Source organism: Caloenas nicobarica, chromosome 1 (assembly GCF_036013445.1).
Source record: "Caloenas nicobarica isolate bCalNic1 chromosome 1, bCalNic1.hap1, whole genome shotgun sequence".
Classification (NCBI taxonomy): Eukaryota; Metazoa; Chordata; class Aves; order Columbiformes; family Columbidae; genus Caloenas; species Caloenas nicobarica.
In genome coordinates, this window is record NC_088245.1 from 13,752,629 (window position 1) to 13,771,421 (window position 18,793).

Genomic DNA, 18,793 nt, shown 5'->3' on the forward strand with positions numbered 1-18,793 from the left:
TGAGATCTGAAGCAGTGTGGGGACCAATAACTGGGGAGTATTCACCAGGACAAGGCCCAGTATGGATTATATGACACCTTTGTGTTCTTAGTAAATACCAACCAGGACACCCACCCAGTGCTGAACTGCATGTTGCTATTGCTGCAGTGTTACCGGTATCTGAAGTAAGGCTTTTAATGACACACAAGCTGCAAATACATTTGTTGACTTCTATGGAAGCTTATTATAAGGTTTGTAGACATGACCAATTATCTGATCTGACTTGTATCACCACAGTCTAGCTTCAGAGAAACAACAAACCGTAATATTCTGTCAATGTTAGGAGACTGGTATGCAAAATATACTTCGGAACATATGTGGTGACAGCAGAATAACAGATCTTAAAGGCTGCTGGTAAAATATATCAATTATTATGGAAAAATCTTAAAAGGAACCACAGTATGAAAATTCGTATGCAATGCATAACATATAAACCTATTCTTTATGCTACAGAAATCATTGTGTATGCCTTCTCAATATTACTACATTGTAACTTTTGTATAATGGTATACCAAAACTAGTCACAAATGATGTGGAAGAATAAAGGATTCTATCACTTGCCTTTTATTAATTGAAAAATAATGCAATTTAATATTTTTGAACCAAAGGAATTTAGAATATCCCATATTGAGAAATTATATACATCAATTTTAGCTCAAAGTTGACATTTACCACTTAGCAATGAAATAAAATTTACGTATCACACTGAAGAACAGAGTCGAGATGGCAACGATAAAAACACAAAATATACAACTGACTATACTGGACAAACGTATATAGCAAAAATAATATAGCAGAATAAGTTTTGTTTTTTGCAGCATTTCTACTTAGATAACCACTTCCTTTTTTAAACCAGAAAATAAGAAAACCACAGACTTCAACAGGAAACAAGAGTGTGCCTTTATCATGAAAAAATAACTTTGTATGTGATGTATTTACATAGTAACTTTAAAGTGAAAAATAAATTGACTTATCGACACAGGATCCTATAAAATATTTAGATCTTCAAGTCTAACAGAATGTATGCTGGTTCAGGAAAAAACATAACTGGTTGCAGTAATATACATTCATTTCTAATATAATTCTTACAGAAAACATAAATTTTACATAAAATTACATTAACACATAAGATCTTCCATAGAAACAAAATTATTTGGATTGATTTTTTCGAGACAATAAGAAGATAAAACTAAAAACAAGAGTTGAGTTTTATAAATCTAGACTAGATCTCGCTCTCTACAGTTGCCAACGGTATTTTTTCATGTGAAGATTTAAATTTAGTTGAAGACAATGAAGACATAACTGGACATCTACACAATGCACACATCTAGAATCACATCAGTGCAAAAGTAGGCTGGCCAAGTCTGCTGTGGCAGCTTTTGAATTTGTGATCAATATTTTAACAGAGGCTTAAGATAAGATTCTCAAACTGTCAATGAACTATCATTATTACCTGATTTTCTTACAGCTTGGTGTGTCAGAATATTCATATTAGGTTCTTAAACTGAGATAATAAAAATAAATATTTAGAATTGGGACACATGATTGTGTGATTAAATGGGTTTTCAGGGCCAAATATGAGCTCAGGTACATCAGTTTTATGTGCACCCTCACTGCAAAGTTGATGGGTGAGACAGCACCAGGATGGAATGACAGTCCGTTCTCAGAACTTCAGCTGTGCAGCAAACATAAATTCAAAAGCACATAACACTTTGAAGAAATGTATCAAAGATGTTATCTGCCAGGTGACATCTCTCAGCTTTTCAGAATGTGAAGTTGTGCAAAACTGAAACCAAGAAATCTATTTACTACTGAACAAATGACCACACTATATGCTTATAACTCTGTGTACTCCAGCAACAGCCTTGGAAATTATCTGCATATGGGCTAGTTGCATTCATCATATTCAATAAATTTGTATCGTATACCAGAGAGCAATCATTCGGCATAGCTGTCACAGGGACCTATGCTGCTTAAGATGCACAAGACTTTGAGATTTTTGTATGCTACTGAAGAACACACACAGCCTGAAGACCTCATCCAGCATCATTTGTTTCCACACAGCATTGTAACAGTGCTGGAACAGATGGGGATTGATTAGGAAAGAGATTAAATTAAACTGTAATAAGTGAAAAAAAAAAGTTCTCGATCCACAGCACTGTACATGTACTGCATATGCAAGGGTGAAGATCTGAAAATTAAAAAGTGGTATTGATTCTGTGAATGGTTCATTGCAGGAAAACAGTATACATACATCCTGAACCTACCATCAGAACTCTCTTTATAGTCAGCGGAGAAAACTGGACACTTGCAGATGTCTGTCCAAGGAGGACGTCTGTCGTCCCTATTTTCTTCTGTCGACCTTTAAGGTACTCTAGATACCTAGTTCAGACGTGCACATCTACTGATGTTAAGACCTGGGCAAATACATCCCATGTTTGGTGTCTGACAAGTCCTTAAAATATACCACAGCTCACAATCATTTTTTGGTAATTGGTTTCCTTTGCTCTCTTTTAGCAGTAAGAGAAATTTATCTGTGGGAGTTAGTACTTGTTCACACATTGGTGATTTGCTTTGACACATGACTACATCTAAGTAAAGAACATGACATGATTCTCTCCGACTCCTTGCAGAAGTATGGCAATTTCGTACGCCTGTGAGAATCACGGAAAGAATGAGAAATGTAATCTACCATCTAACATTTTCATGCTTTTGGTGCACGGTGTTTACAGTAGTTTTATGTGTGACAGAAAAGACAGCTGAGGCCTGTTTTCACTCATGTCACAATTCCCCTTATTATAAGTACAAAGGAATTGTCTTTACATAAAATAATCTTATATATAAAAGAATTCTATATAAATATATAAAATAAATTACATAGTGATATGCTTGTATTTTTTCCATTCAAAGACTAGTTTCAGACTAACACTGACTAAAAGTCAATCAAGTTCAACAGCTACTGGATTTCTGCTTTAGCTCAGTGAACACTGGTGTGCTAGAACTCTTCTCAATCAACTAATCCAAACCCCACATAATACGTTGAGTTCTGAACATTAAGGAAATGCTTCTTGCATTTTCTAGGGAGTTGAGCTGGCTTAGGACTATCGATTTTAATTTCCCTTTCCAAAAATATCTGCTATGCAGTAATATGAATAAAGTTACATGACTTACAGAGTCAAGGCCATCTTCTAACTCTTACTAAGATGAAACTAGAAGACTTAGCTAACTTCAAGCAAAACTCTGTTTTCAGGATTTTGGGAACACCTTTTCAAATTACTTAGCACTTACCGCTATTCAGATTGCCAGGAGGCACACCAAATCCCAGAGTAACCCGAGGAAACAGGTATGACTTGAATTAGTTTTAGAATCCCCAAATTAGGCCTTAGCTTCAGTGACAGAACAGCTGTGGTTCTCTTATAAGCAGAATTGCTATAAAGGTTTTTATGTGGACTGCTGGGGAATTTGCGCTAAAATATTGATAATATAGTGGATATTATGATATGTATTACAGAAATATAACAGGAGTATCGTGATGCTGATGTTACTGACAGTTATGGGTATACCATAAGTAATAAATCATTAGTCACAAATACTAATGTAGTATTGCAATATTTACAATAGGACTGCTCCGTCTGTGACACACTGTTCACCTAGTACAACTGTAATATCTCATCCCACTTCATCTCTCCATCTTCTTTTCCTTCCACTCACACTTGCCCTGCTCAAACCTGGCACTGGCCTATGACCATGACCTCTTTTCTCTCCTCCAGCAAGCACTGGAGGAGGGCAGACTCACAACTACTACACCCAACTTCAGAGTTTCATTTATACTTTGAAGCTTAAGGTTCTAACCATCTAAATTTATTAGCAGTCCTGTCTAATGTGACTGTCAATATTGTCTGAGGTTAAAATTCACACCTACTAGGATGTGACAAAGTCTCGTTTTCCTTCTTAGAAATGAGCCTTTATCTTCTTCAGTTCCTCTCTATGATGTTAGCTCGACAGGTCTTCATACGTTACAATTCTGGCTATGTGATCTTCAAATATATCCTTATTTTCAACTTCTATATGTCTTTTGCAGTTTGTCCTTCCCTCCATTGCCATTATTATTATGTTTATATTAAAAACAAAGATGTTGCTCAAACAAGTTTTTAAATATCCCAAATTACCTTGAAAATGTTAAATAATATTGTTTTTCAGCCTTGTGTTCTTGCTTCCTCTTTATGAACAACCACTGTAAGAAAGCCTTATGTGATAATTAGGCCTCAGCATCAGCAGAAAATTAATTTTAAAATGTAATGTTTTGGCTACTTAAAGAAAGTCTAAAAAAGGAATTTTGTACCTTATCACAGTCTTGTGCAGCAGGGTGTACTTTTCCTTCAGCTCAGCTACTCTGGTGTCTGTGATTTTTCCAGCAGAAAATAGCTATGGAAGGGAAACAGTTATGAAATCTCCTAAGCACTAATATTTTCATTCTGCTACAATTTTTATAACTATAATTGGCAGCCTTTTAGTTTATGAAGTCTTTCGTAACATACCAAATCAAATACACAACTAAATCAAATACACAGATGAAAAAAATACTCATTTACATAATAATTCAAAGCACAAATATACTAATATAAAGAATGCATGTCACAACTACAGTGCGACCTGCACCACCATTTCTTCTCTGATTTTCTGTCTGTATTAATACTTCATGATAATTCTATCTTGACTTTGAACTCAGGATCAAGTCACCTGTTTTCCACATTGCCTAACTGGTTTGGGTTTGGTACATACCAGCTGGCCTCTACAGGTGAAACTGAGGCTTAAAGTCCAGTTTGTGCTAATATGTTGTGTCCACAGGGAATATGGTTGCAAAAAAAGAGGAGCTGGGCTCAAGCTGGATCATCCTCAGGCCACAGAACGTGTTGCCTTGCATTGGCTCGCAGGCTTGTGCAGGCCTTTGGCAAATACCAAGATCAAACCAATCCACATATTTAGCGCTACAAAACCTGTATGTGTGTGATGCAGTGTCCCCATCTCTTAGGTGATTCCTCAGGTGTCTTGAGGGCAGTAATTTAGGCCAATGAGCCAGTCCTTCTTAATATAAATAGGAAATAGGACCAGGAGCCCAATTTTGCCACTGGGAAATATCGCAGCAGTGATATGATAATATCTGCTGCAGTATTTCTTTAGGAAACCTTTTCTTCCCCTCCTTTGGTTACAGGTAAGGAGAACCAGGTTAAATCCAGGTGAAAAATGTAAGGCTCTATAAAAGTCCATAGCTAGCCTTCAGGGGTAGCAAGTCAAATCTGCAATCTGTGGGAACCTGCCAAGAAATGTGATTATGCAGATCTCCTGAGACATGAAAATAAGTTACTACAGCACCAGGAAAATCCCAGAAGTCATACTTCTGTGTCATACACAACTCTTATGTTTGACAAGGCTTCCTGCGAAAGGCATTTTCCTAAGCTGAACTAAGAGCCATTTAAGAGATTCATGTGTGGGCTATTCTGTAGATGCCCCTTTTCGATTATCCAGGAGAAACAGTCCAGAGCCAGTCCTATGGTCAAGAAGCAGAATCCAAGTTAATATGCCAAAGGAAGTATACTTTTTGTTGATAACTGTTTATGTATATTTTTAAGATCCACTGCAAAATATTTCATGGTAGCAAAGACAACCTCAGCTGCCTGAGACCCTGAGAAAACGAAAGTAGATCTGTCTTTCATTTGTTTGCATGAGATTAAAGATAAACAGCTCTCAAATATTTATTTTGGCATCCTTTCTGATCCAAAGATTATGTTCACTTAAGTTCACAATACTAACTAGCTCTTCTGTGAGAAAGAAAACATTTCCCTATCTCAACCCATTTATTTCTTAGCCTCATATGTAGGCATAGTTGTCCTATTTGTGTAGTACCTCACTACTGTCCTTTCTCCATGGTCCCCTGATCTATACCTGTGCTTCCAGTTTTTCTTACTGCTTAGCTTCTCACTGCAGACCTATGCCATGTTTGAAAATGTTTCACATAAATAAACTTACTTGTCCTTGTGGGTATGTCTTCTCTGTCATATCCATAAGATTTTTACACCTTTTACACTTAATCTCATGGTTCACTTGAGAGCTAAGAGCTCTATTCCAATAAGGCTGGTCCTGTATAATGTAAAGACATGCAGCTTTGAAGACTACATAAGACAGACAGCATGTCAAAGGGGGTGAGACTTCTGTGAAAAGTATCATCAGCAGACAGTTCCCATTACTGCAACTTTATTTGGAGAGCCATCAGAGAGTCAGCGCTGGGCTACCCTGATCCCAGGATTTGTTATTAAAGCCCAGCAGACCGTTTTCTCCAAGATTCTTGGGAAGGAAGAAGGGAAAGTAAGAGGCAGCAGCTTGAGGGGAAGAAATAGTCAGTTGTGGAAGAAAGGAGGAAAAGCATGAGCCTAGTATAGAAAATTTGTATTATTTGTGGTCATAAAACAGATGAGCGATGATGCCCCTGATATGCAGATATAGAATGCTCTCAAAGCTGCCTATCCCACATACATAATAGCGAGTAATGTGTAAATGAAGCGAACCTCAGAAGCTATGTCAGCTGAATCAATGGATGCTCCCAGAGATTCACCGAATGCCTAGAATGGGGCGAGCGATTATTTTCCTTACACATTTCTATGATGCTGAGGAACAGGAGATTTCCAGTCCCTGAATACATTGCTTATTGATAACAAAAATTAGGGATTGGACTGGAATGACAGTAGGTACCCACTTGGACCTGGAACTATGGTTGTGCACAGTCAGCAGAAAATGAGCAACGGTTTTTTGCAAAAGATACTGAAAATGGGTAGGGGTCACCATCTTTTAGAGCCACTACTCAGTGGACAGCATAAAGGATAGTCTGTCCTGTTTGCCATCAGGTGGGCTGAAATGCAAACAGTTTTCCAGCCAGTATGACTTTGGTTCCTACTAATATCTAGAATGGAATTAAAGCCAAGGAAGTGATTGTCTTTCCATCTTCTGAAAAGGCTATTCACAGTCTTGAAGCAAACCACCTCTTGTGGCCATGGACATCCTCCAGCTCAATGGCAAATTATGATAACTATTATAACGATTTTCCCTGTATAGTTTATCCTCAGAATATTTTACACTTTGTTCTACAGCATGGAAATAAGCACATCTGGCCTTCTTGGCTTGTAATCACAAACCTTGCCCATCCCCTATCTGTGGAGATACGCTTCTGCCTCTGATGTTCCATTCCAGATCACCTCCTCACATATCTCTTATATGTTTTTGTTTACAAGGACAAACATCTTATGAGGGAGAACAATATTAGCTACTAAGCTTTTCTTTAGTCATCAAAATAGCATTTGGAAAACTAATCTGACAGCAACAATCAAGAACAAATATTTACTTATGAGGATAATTTTTCACTTATATAAACTGGCTTAAATAGGGATAGTTGCAAGAGTGAGCATTATTTCCCTAACTAATGGCTGAAACATCAAGCCTTACCATACAACCTTCAAATCAAAACATCGTAATTCAACTTTTGCTTTTTTTTCATTTACCTCCATTTGGCTTTAGAAGAACCTGTTGGAATTAGAAATGAAACCTGATTTTATGTCACTGATTTTACATGTCTGTGCTTACAATTAATTTCATCCCGAATGGTAGATACGATCTAATGGGCATTCTAGGTCTATTTACCCATTTTAAAAAAAATGCCTGGTATTTACCAACAGTAAAAAATAAATTAGACTAATTTAGCTGAAATCTATAGCTCTGAACTGCTTAGTCAGTATACAACTATAAGAAATACATTGTATAATAGACAATGCCTTGAGTTGTGATATGCTCTTACCTGCCTGTTAATTTACTGTAAATAGTCCTCCTTCCACAGGTTCTCAGACTTAGTCTATTCTGAAATTAGGGAAATGGGCAATATTTCTAATAGGACCTATAAAGTGTTATTGTGTATTATAATAACTATTCTTAAATCAGAAGACTTACACTGGTGTAAACAGTAAAAAATCAACAGGAACATTAAACCTATATATTGAATTTCTGGATGCCAGTTGCTTCTCTAAACTACTGGAATTTGCATTTGGATCTCAGATTTAACAGAAAAGTATATTAAAAAAAAAAACAGGACAAAGTTCTTGTAACCAGATGCCATTATATAAAACATTCATACAGCTTTATTACTCAAGTTCAGTATTAGCTTACTTTTTAAAATATCACAGGCTAAACTGGAACTGGAATTCATAAATATTTCTTTTTACCTCTACTTCTGAATGTTCACAATAGATGAGTCATATTTACCTTTGAGATTCTGTCTAATTGCAGTTAGGTTTGTCTTTGTCTTTACTATCATAAAAGGCATGTTTTAAGACAGAATAAGTAACAAATTAATTCTTAGAGTGCACTAGAGACAAAGGTTAGTAATTTTATTTCTCTATAGCCAAATGGTGTTGGCTCCAGGCGTGGAGCACTGTTCTTTCCTAGCCATGTCATGGTAAAAATTAAAGACTACTGACATACGATAAAAACACAGATACACATAAATCCTGAGTATATGCACAATTTATTTCATTAACCTGCACCTACAGACAGAATCCCAAAGCCCTACTCCATTTCATTTCACCAGTAAGGCCTGAGACACATGATCTGCAATAGCAGAGTAAATGCAGAATATCTCAGCTGCATAATTAAAATTGGGATCCGATGTCGATTGTATTATCTTAATTTTGTAAAAATTTTGTGCCTATTATATCCATCAATTATTAAATAAAATTTATACTATGTTCATAATATCAATTACAAAAAGCATATACAGTAGTTGGTGCAACCACATGTTAAAATGCAGCACAAGTTAATTTTTAAAATCTACTTGAAATAGATTAAGTGAATACTCACTTCCTTAATGCTTTTCACCTCATCTAGAATATATTTGATTTTGCAGGGAAATTATAAATATGTATGTCAGAAGGCTGTATGGAAGGAGATATCTTGTACAAGGTACCTAACATCTCAGACTTTCAGAAGAGAGATGCTTGCCAGAGAGCATAAATGTCTTACTCAGCGCTCCCCCCCCAAAAAAAAACCCTAAAACCAAACCTCAAAATGAACAATCTTGTACATGTAACGCAACACTCCATTTATTAATTTGAAGTACTTTAATTCCTACTAATCGTAACATGGAAATCTTTAAGATCATCAAGTTTGATCACAGACCCAACACTGCCAAGTCCACCACTAAACCATGTCCTTAAGCACCACATCTACGTATCTTTTAGACACCTTCAGGGATGGTGACTCAACCACTTCCCTGGGCAGCCTGTTACAATGCTTCACAACCCTTTTCGTGAAGAATTTTTTCCTAACGTCCAATCTAAACCTCCCCTGGCAGAACTCGAGGCCATTTCCCCTTGTCCTATCACTTGTTACTTGGGAGAACAGACCAACCCCCTCCATGCTACAGTCTCCTTTCAGGCAGTTGCAGACAGCGATAAGGTCTCCCCTCAGCCTCCTTTTCCCCAGGCTAAACAGCCCCAGGTCCCTCAGCTGCTTCTCATAAGATCTTTGACCAGGTACAGTGCTCTTCTTTGGACACTCTCCAGCTCCAAAATGTCTTTGGACACTTTGGACACTCCCCAGCACCTCAATGTCTTTCTTGTCCTGAGGGGCCCAAAACTGAACATGGGATTCCAGGTGCGGCCTCATCAGTGCTGAGTACAGGGGGATGATAACTGCCCTGGTCCTGCTGGCCACACTGGTGCTGACACAAGCCATGATGCTGTTGGCCTTCTTGGCCACCTGGGCACACTGCTGGCTCATGTTCAGCTGCTGTCAATCAACACCCCCAGGTCCTTTTCCCCCAGGCACTTTCCAGCCGCTCTTCCCCAGCCTGTAGCGCTGCCTGGGGTTGGTGTGACCCAAGTGCAGGACCCGGCACTTGGCCTTGGTGAACCTCAGACAATTGGCCTCAGCCAGTCCAGATCTCTCTGTAAAGCCTTCCTACACTCCAGCAGATCAACACCTCCACCAATCTTGGTGTCTTCTGCAAACTTACTGAGGGTGCCCTCAATCCCCTTGTCCCAATTGTTGATAATGATATTAAACAGATCTGGCCCCAATTCTGAACCCAGGGGAACACCACTTGTGACCGGCCGCCAACTGCTCCATTCACCACAACTCTTTGGGCCCTGCCATTCAGCCAGTTTTTTACCCAGTGAAGATTATGGCTGTCAAAGCCACGACCAGCCAGTTTCTCCAGGAGAACACTGTGGGAAAGGGTGTGAAAGGCTTTACTAGAATCTAGGTAGACAACATCCACAGCCTTTCCCTCATCCAGTAAGCAGGTCACCTTGTCATAGAAGGAGATCAGGTGGGCCAAGCAGGACCTGCCTTTCATGAGCCCATGCTGACTGGGCCTGATCACTGGGTTATCCTGTACATGTCACATGATGGCACTCAAGATGATCGGCTCCATAACCTTCCCCGGCACTGAGATCGAACTAACAGGCCTGTAATTCCCCAGATCCTCCCTCTGGCCCTTCTTGTAGATGGGCGTCACTTTTGCCAACTGTGTCCCAGTCAACTGGGACCTCCCTGGTTAGCCAGGACTGCTGATAAATGACGGAAAGTGGTGTGGTGAGCATCTCTGCCAGCTACCTCAGTACCCTTGGGCGAATCCTATCCAGCCACATAAACTTGTGAGTGTCCAAGTGGTGTAGCAGGTTACTGACCATTTCCCCTAAGATTATGGGGGCTTCATTCTTCTCCCCATCCCTGCCTTCCAGTTCAGGGTGCTGGGTACCTGGTGCACACCTGATCTTAATGTTAAAGACTGAGGCAAAGAAGGCATTAAATACCTCAGCCTTTTCCTCAACCTCAGTCACTTTGTTTCCCCTCACATCCACCAATAAAGGATGGAGATTCTCCTTAGCCCTCCTTTTGTTGCTAATGTATTTATAGAAACATTTTTTGTTGCCTTTTATGGCAGTAAACAGACTAAGTTCTAGCTCGGCTTTGGCCCTTCTAATTTTCTCCCTGCATAACCTCATGACATCCTTGTAGTCCTCCTGAGTTGCCTGCCCCTTCTTCCAAAGGTCAAAAATTCTCCTTTTATTCCTGAGTTCCAGCTGAAGCTCTCTGTTCAGCCAGGCCAGTCTTCTTCCCCACTGGCTTGTCTTTTGGCACAGCCTGCTCCCGTGCCTTTAAGATTTTGTTCTTGAAGAATGTCCAGTCTTCCTGCACTCTACCCTTCATAGCAGCCTCCCAAGGAACTCTATCAACGAGGCTCCTAAACAGGTCAAAGACTGCCCTCCAGAAGTCCAAGGTAGCAGTTCTGCTGACCCCCTTCCTTACTTCTCTGAGAATCGAAAACTTGATCATTTTGTGATCGCTATGTCCAAGGTGGCCTCCAACCACCACACCACCCACAAGTCCTTCTTTGTTCACAAACAACAGGTACGGTGGGGCACTTTCCCTAGCTGTCTCACTCACCAACTTGTTTTATTATTGGTAAGAACACTTGATTTGAAGTAACGGATGTTTGAGTAAGCTCTGAGTTAATTCAAAAAACCAGTATACTTTGGCAGCAGTGACTGTAATGAGTATTGGAGCTTCCAGATTTCAACCTTGAGGAAGTAAGATTGCAAGTTAGTTAAAAAAAGTCATAACTCAAGAACACACAAATGAAACAACTTATGAGGAAATAACCAACAGTATTTAGATATATACATATGTATACAGACAGAAACGTAACATTTGTAAATGAAGGTTTGTGGTAATTTTCTTCTGGTCCATTCGATCTGTATTAGCCACATTTCTATAAGAAAAGCTGTGTACAAGACAAGTTTTAAAAAGAAGTTACATTTCGCTCCTCCTCCTTCACTCCAAGACACACTCTTAGCTCATTTTATTACTTGGAAGCTCTTACTTTGCTGGGGTAAGTAAAATGCTAGTTGTCCTTAGATCAACTAATTATGTTGCAACACTGAAAAGAACGAGTGAAAAGATGGAGTAGTGAGAAAAAAAGGAGCTTGTGAATGGGAACTGAGGATGTATTTTTTGAGTCTTGTGTTAAACAGAATGCCCTGGAAAGAACTGAGATCATTTTGTTGCACAGGCAATCTCAGATCAGGTAAATTTTCTTAAACTGTTAAGCCTTCCAGTCCCTTTCCACATCAGTTGTACTTAACTATATTTTGCCTTTGTCAGCTTTTCTTTCTTGTTATACAATGAACTGGGAGACCATACAGTTTTAAACTCACTCAAAACTCATAGATCATCTGGAAAAAAAAAATTACTTATCCAAATGGAGAATTATTGGAAAGTTGGACGAAAACTTGGCTGCTAAAGGATGGTTGCTTGGCAACTTTTTGCTTTCTTTTTCCCCATACTCCCATAAATGTAGTTATGCAAAAAGTGTGGAAGTATGTATCTTATTACTGGATTTACTTGTATCTTTCCCTTTTAATTTAAATTTATGTTCTGTTCATTTTATGCTATTGAGTTACCCTTTCTTTCACTTCACACTCATCTTTAACTGATTAACATGAGTGTAATTTTCTAACTTGATTACATTTTTTCATTTTACCTTGCTATCTGAAGCTTGGCTACATTACCAGAAAAACAAAACACAACCAAACCAAACCCAAAACCAAATTCCAAAACAACTTTGTTTCCTTCAATCAGTGAAAAGTCCCATGAAATAAAATACTGGATAATCCTGCCCTGTGATAAAGACTGTGGAGGAAGATTTTCCTGAAAAGGGGAAAGGGAAGGGCATATCCTTCATATTTTTCTGGCAGGAAAAGGTGGATTTTCCAGCTCTGGGCAGGAGCCTTTTAAATATAGGAATCCATGAGAAAAACAGAAGAATACTTATGCTCAAATAGCTGTTCTGTACATCTGCATGACTTCATACCCATACCCAAGTTCTTATTTGCTTGCTACCAGCAGCTCCCCACACACAATTTGAGGTTGCACACAACCCGAGGGAGCTCTTGTATTATCCTTCCAGCTTGACGGCAGGTCCACTAGCCCTAGGTGTAGGACCACAGTAGGTTCTCCAAGATGGATGGAGGTAGATGAGATGTTGGTTAAAAAGAGAGTATGTCAGAACATGGAAGGAAATTAAAACCACAGAAGGGAGAGGACCCATCTGATAAATAAGATACTCTTCCATTTGAGCAAAACTAGTGAAATCTGTCCCTATCTACATCAACACCTCCTCACCCCTGCATGAAGTGCAGTAGGCTTTTACATTCTCCATTTTAACAGACTATATTCAATCTTTTCTGATGGTCAGCTCAAAGCAATGCACCAAGGGATTTATCAAGAATTTCAAAATAAGTTCTCTGAAACTCAAATGTGACATAAATAAGAACTCTAAGAACTTTGACGCTCCCCATTCTGAATTTCGAGGCTTTTTAAGATTCTTTCGAGACTTTCCAGAAATAAATAAGATTAAGCCAAATTTTAAACTTAAAGAGATGATGCAATCTGAATGTTGGTCTGACTCCTCACACTCTCTTGAAAAAAAGCATCAAGAAAAGCACAGAAGACAAATATAGCCACCACAAAGCAAATGCTGATTAGTGTCAGTTACTCATAATCACTAAGAAAGTGAAACTTTTGAAGGCTTCCTAGGAAAGACTTAATTTCAACAGTGCCTGGAATCTCTGCATTTTGGAGAAATGACGGCACTAACACGTGTTTCTAATTATGTTTGCAGATACTGTAAAACAACTAATATGTATTCTAAGCTCAAGTGGAATAACAACACTTTCTACCTCTTCAGTCTAAGCTGTAGGTTTTGTAATTATAACAAGACATTGTGACTACACTTAATGTTATTTTAGCACATAGAATCCAACATTTTATATTAATGTTGTTTATTTCAAACATCTGAAAGGTCTCATCGAACACCTCTCTTGCCTTATAATAAGAGACAACAGAAAAATATAAAGGAATTAATGTATTTTTAGTTTGTATATACTCAGGATTTCTGTATAGTATTAAACATTTGGCAAATGGCTCTTCTGGCCAGTCTGCTGTGTGAAGTTCGGAATTTTCTCTCTGTTTATTTGAAGAGCTTTTCTTACCTCTTTTGGATAATATTTAAACGTTGAAACATTCAGGGAAGAAAAAGGATAAAGGCTCCTCTTTGAATAGAAAGCTCTGTATCCCCTGGCAACACCATCTCCCATTGATTTTTCAAGGGTTATGTCTACATTGCCAGGGGGCAGCAGGTGCAAGCACGCAGAACCCAGCCTATGAATCCTGCATTTCTATCTGTATTGCTGGCTATAAGTCTCCACAGAATCCATTTCATCCTTTAGAAGAGGGGAGCCAGAGATATCTGCTGGTGTTGGGCTTGCCTGTGCCTGATGTCTCCAAATTATCTAGACAAAAGCTTGTACCCGTGGTAATGCACTACGGGAACTGAAGCTTTCTCCTGAAGTTCAGTCCATCGCTCAGAGTAAGTTTGTAATTGAGCTTGCACCTGTGCTACAGCAGAGCAGAACTGTCCACACAGAAATGGAAAACAAGGAGCATCACTTGCCATCAACCAGAACCGAGAGTGATGTACTAACAATAAAATGAAGAGGAATGCGTTATACCAACTTGGCTTCTAAATGGCTAAATATAATGGTTTACGTTGTTCTCAATTTCTGAGGATTTCTATGACTACTCATTACTTCTGAAGATCATGTCCTTGTTATGTCAAGAGGGGGCAACCAAAAATAAAGGCACAACAATTAAAAACCTATACAGTTAGCATTTGTAACCTGTGTAACAATGGATTTATCTCAAAACAAAACAAACCAAACAAAAAAGCTCTAAAAACTACCAGTCCTGGTGTCAGAGAATTTAATGGTCTTAAGGATTTCTGTGACAATTTAATATGATTTCCCCAAAAATAAACAGGACAGCTTTTACATTTTTCACCAATTTTGCTAAAGGGTTTGAAGTATGCACTTCAATACTACAAAAGGAGACAACTTCTTAGAACACAAAACTCATCATTGGAATTGGTCAGTGAGAAAATTCCCACTGACTCTGGAACAGAGATGAGTCTTAAGTCAGTTAAAGCCAGAGCCACATACCTCTGAATGTTGTTGACAAATAAACTCATATAAATATTTCCTGGCTTGTTAGATTAAAAAACAGATTTAAAACCAACTGGAATTGTTCCAATTGAACTTTCCAAGATTTTTCTTTTAAAATTCAATTTACAAAAATGGTTAAAGGCTAATGTAAATTAAACCAGGTGTACTTACCAAATGGCCTTTCTACAGCAATGAAATTTGGTCCAGTTTAGCAAAACACAGTGAAAATTTTCCTTAACATCTATACCGAAATCTTTGCCTTGCAGCTAAGCTAGGATTTTTCCCTCAAATATTCTTTTGCAACACAAGGTCAACATCAAAATCTTTTCAAATCAGACCACATTAGAAAACAGTTTTTCAGGTAGAGAAAATAGTGTAACAGGCCATTTTGCCATACAGGGTAGGGTTTTTTTCCACATAAACTCTAGGTCATATGTAAAGTTTAAATGGCAAGGAATGAAAGCAATTACTTCTCCCCCCTCCAATTTGTGCAGAGCCCCTACATATTAAAAAAGAGTAATTCTTTGCATTTTCCAGAGTGTTTTGTTTACATAATTTTTATTACAACAAATAGTAAAGCAAAAAATCAACTTCCTATAACACAAGACAGGAGCAGAATCAGAAAAATTGAGGCTGGAAGAAATCTCTGGATGCCACTCAGTCCAACCTCCTGCTCAGAGCAGGACTGGCTTCAAAGTTAGATGAGGTTACCTCAGGGCCCTGTCCTGTCAAATTTTGAAAATGCAGTGGCTGAATAAGGATAAAGTGGCTGAATAAACATTGCACCAGTTATAAGACAGTCTGATGTATCAACAGCTCGCTCTATTTTTAACCCAAAAGAAGATACTGACTTATCCTGAAGTCCTGAGTCTAAACATTAACTATCTTGCACTGTCTCGCATGTTTTTTCCAAACCGTGCAGTTAAAGATTGGAATGTATTGCATTTAGACTTTAGGAGGTGTAAGGAAAGAAAAAGAGATGCCAGAATAGAGGATAATAATTAAGCCAGTGTATTTAAGATTCTGATTCTTTTTAATAATCAACTTTAATTCATTAAATTATTTCAGACTGCTTTCCAGCATTTATAAGAAAAAAGAAACATTCTCAGTGAGGCTCTTACTTGCCTTTGACAATAGCAGGAGCCAAAGATGATGAACTAGCTGAGAGTATGCATCCGATGTTTAGATGGTGGTTTTGATGCCAAGTGTTCCATCACAATTTATATATGCCCAATTACTATCATAATTGCACTTTTTATTCAGTCATTTACATCACTCATTTTTCAATATGCTTCAAATATTCATACAGAGTTATAGAAGACTAACATTTCCAAAGTCATTTAGAATGCCTCTGCTCAACAGTATTTCAGGATTCAGTGCATATTTCAAAGTATTTTAAGACAAGAAGATAAAAATCACTAAAGTAATACTGTGAATATTTCGTTACACCACAAATTGCAGTTATCAGTATTTCGATGCAATTCTGCATTCCCCTTTGTAGATTGAGAAACATTTAAAGTACAGACAGGAATAACCACACTGCGAACATTTAGGGAAGGGTATGCCTTGTTTAAGTAATCAGTCATTATTCTGGAGAAAGGTTATCATGGTAGAAGGTAAAGAAAAATGTGGCATGATTTTTAAATTAATGCTGTCGTTAGCGTTAACAAATAAGGTTTAATCCCTGTCACCTGTAACTACATGCACACTGAGAGGCAGTAGATTTTTTAAGATAAGTTAGGAAGTCCCCAGTAAAACTCCTATTTGTAGCCTTTCGAGTAGAAAAAGATTTGTCACTGAGTTTTCTTAACATGTAATTTAGGTGATTAATATACTATACCTGAACCCATGAGGCTACCGGTTGCACAAACGCAGTCAGACATTTCTCTCCTCATGTTTCTGATGAGCAAAATTATGCCAAAGTAGGAAGTACCTTTGTATAAAATCACATTTATATGTAAATCTGTTTTCCCTTAAAAGAACTATTTTTGCAGGAAAAAACAACAACAAAAAACACACACAAACCCAACCAATAAACCAAAAAACCCAAACAAACCAAAAAAACCCAACACCTTTCTAAGCCATTTTTATTTTGAAGATAAAATAATTTAAGTAATTTAACAAAGTTATTTTTTTTCTATTTCATGAAGTGCTTCACAAATTATTTTGCCCATTTCCTATTCCAAGAAACCCATAAATGTAATGAATAAGAAGATAGCGTGCATTTTTTAAATAGAGCATATCATGATTTCACAAAGTGAAGGCATACGGTTTATGGTTCCTTGAACTTTGTTGTCTAAAGTGAAGTGACCTGGCTGCATTTGTTCCACATACAACAAGCCAGTAACTCAGAAGACAAAAGTCAAACAACAAAAAAACGAGCCCAAAAAATTATTAGTACCTACTTACTTTATTTTGATAAGGAGTCTTTTATACTGATATACCACTGAAAGGCTCACAGTCTACTAGAAAGTATTTCACGTAAAAAGCAGATGATGCGACATGAACAAGGCAAAACTGAGAGTGGAATAAAGGCATACATGAAAACCAATATACCAACTTGCAGTAGATCTAGCACTGTATTGCCTTACACAGAATTTCTACAATTTTACTTTTTAAATTACAGATGGATCAGTCAGGCACCCTTTAATGAAAAATAAACTGCTGAAAAGCTCTCTAAAACTAACAAATAACAACTAGGAAAAACAATCTCATGAATTCTTTCCCAAGGCATAGTTCATAACAGTAGTTTTGTCCTCCGGTTCATGGGAAAAAGCAGTCCCGGCATGGAAAATATCAAAATCAGCCACCATCAAGATGATACAGTGGGTGAGGAAATACTGCATCTGGTGGCCAATTGCGTCTTGCGTGGCTCGGTAAAAGCAGAGAGAACGGTAAGAAAAGCATTTCAGGAAAGGAAATCACTTTCCTGCTGTCACCTGTTTGGCCATGAGTTCTCAGAGGGGGCCACTGAGTAACCAGAGAAGGATTTGCAGGAATCAAAAAGGAATTTTCCTGAAAAGACATAGCAGGGAGAGGCTTTTGTATTCGGTATGTCGTTGTTCTTAAGGTGCATTCTGGCTTGTTTTCTCCATGTACTTGGCCAACTACATGGTCTTCTGTGGCAATAGATAAAAGAAATAGCAGTAAATTCTAGATTTTGGGCAGGCAGATCTTCAGATGTGATAGGAGAAACAGAATGAATAGGAACTTAGTTTCATGGATCTTGTTCTTTACAAATACTGTCCTTGCCTTAACAGAAGGAGTGATATTCTTCGACCACATGAATTTTGTAATATGTATTACATTGACAACTGCTTATATAAATATGTTATATGCTACTTACATGCTCCGTGTCAGTGTTGCCTTTCTGTCAGTTGCCAGAATTTATAAATAAAGCCAAGACCAATTTAAACAGATGTGGAAACCACCTGGCTACTGGTTCTATGTAATTGGTATCTCAGTAAGAACATTAACAGTTAAAATGAAATGGGAGAGGACTGCTTTCCTTTTTGTGCTCCGCTGTGTTCTCAGACACATGAGGAAGCTGAACAGGCAGGCCCACAATCCAGTGGACAACATAAAGACTGTTTGCGTGAAGAATGACTACTGAATTAAAAAAGGAAAATAATCAAATTAATCAAAAAGAA

At 38.0% G+C, this 18,793-nt stretch overlaps 1 protein-coding gene across 1 annotated transcript in view; it reads right to left on the minus strand.

The window, feature by feature from the left end:
• CCDC146 (coiled-coil domain containing 146) overlaps positions 1-18,793 on the minus strand; it is a 78,571-nt gene that overhangs the window by 31,846 nt on the left and 27,932 nt on the right. Inside the window, exon 3 of the mRNA XM_065656121.1 lies at positions 4,382-4,464. Coding sequence (XP_065512193.1) covers positions 4,382-4,464 — 83 coding nt within the window. The remainder of the gene's footprint in view (positions 1-4,381; positions 4,465-18,793) is intronic.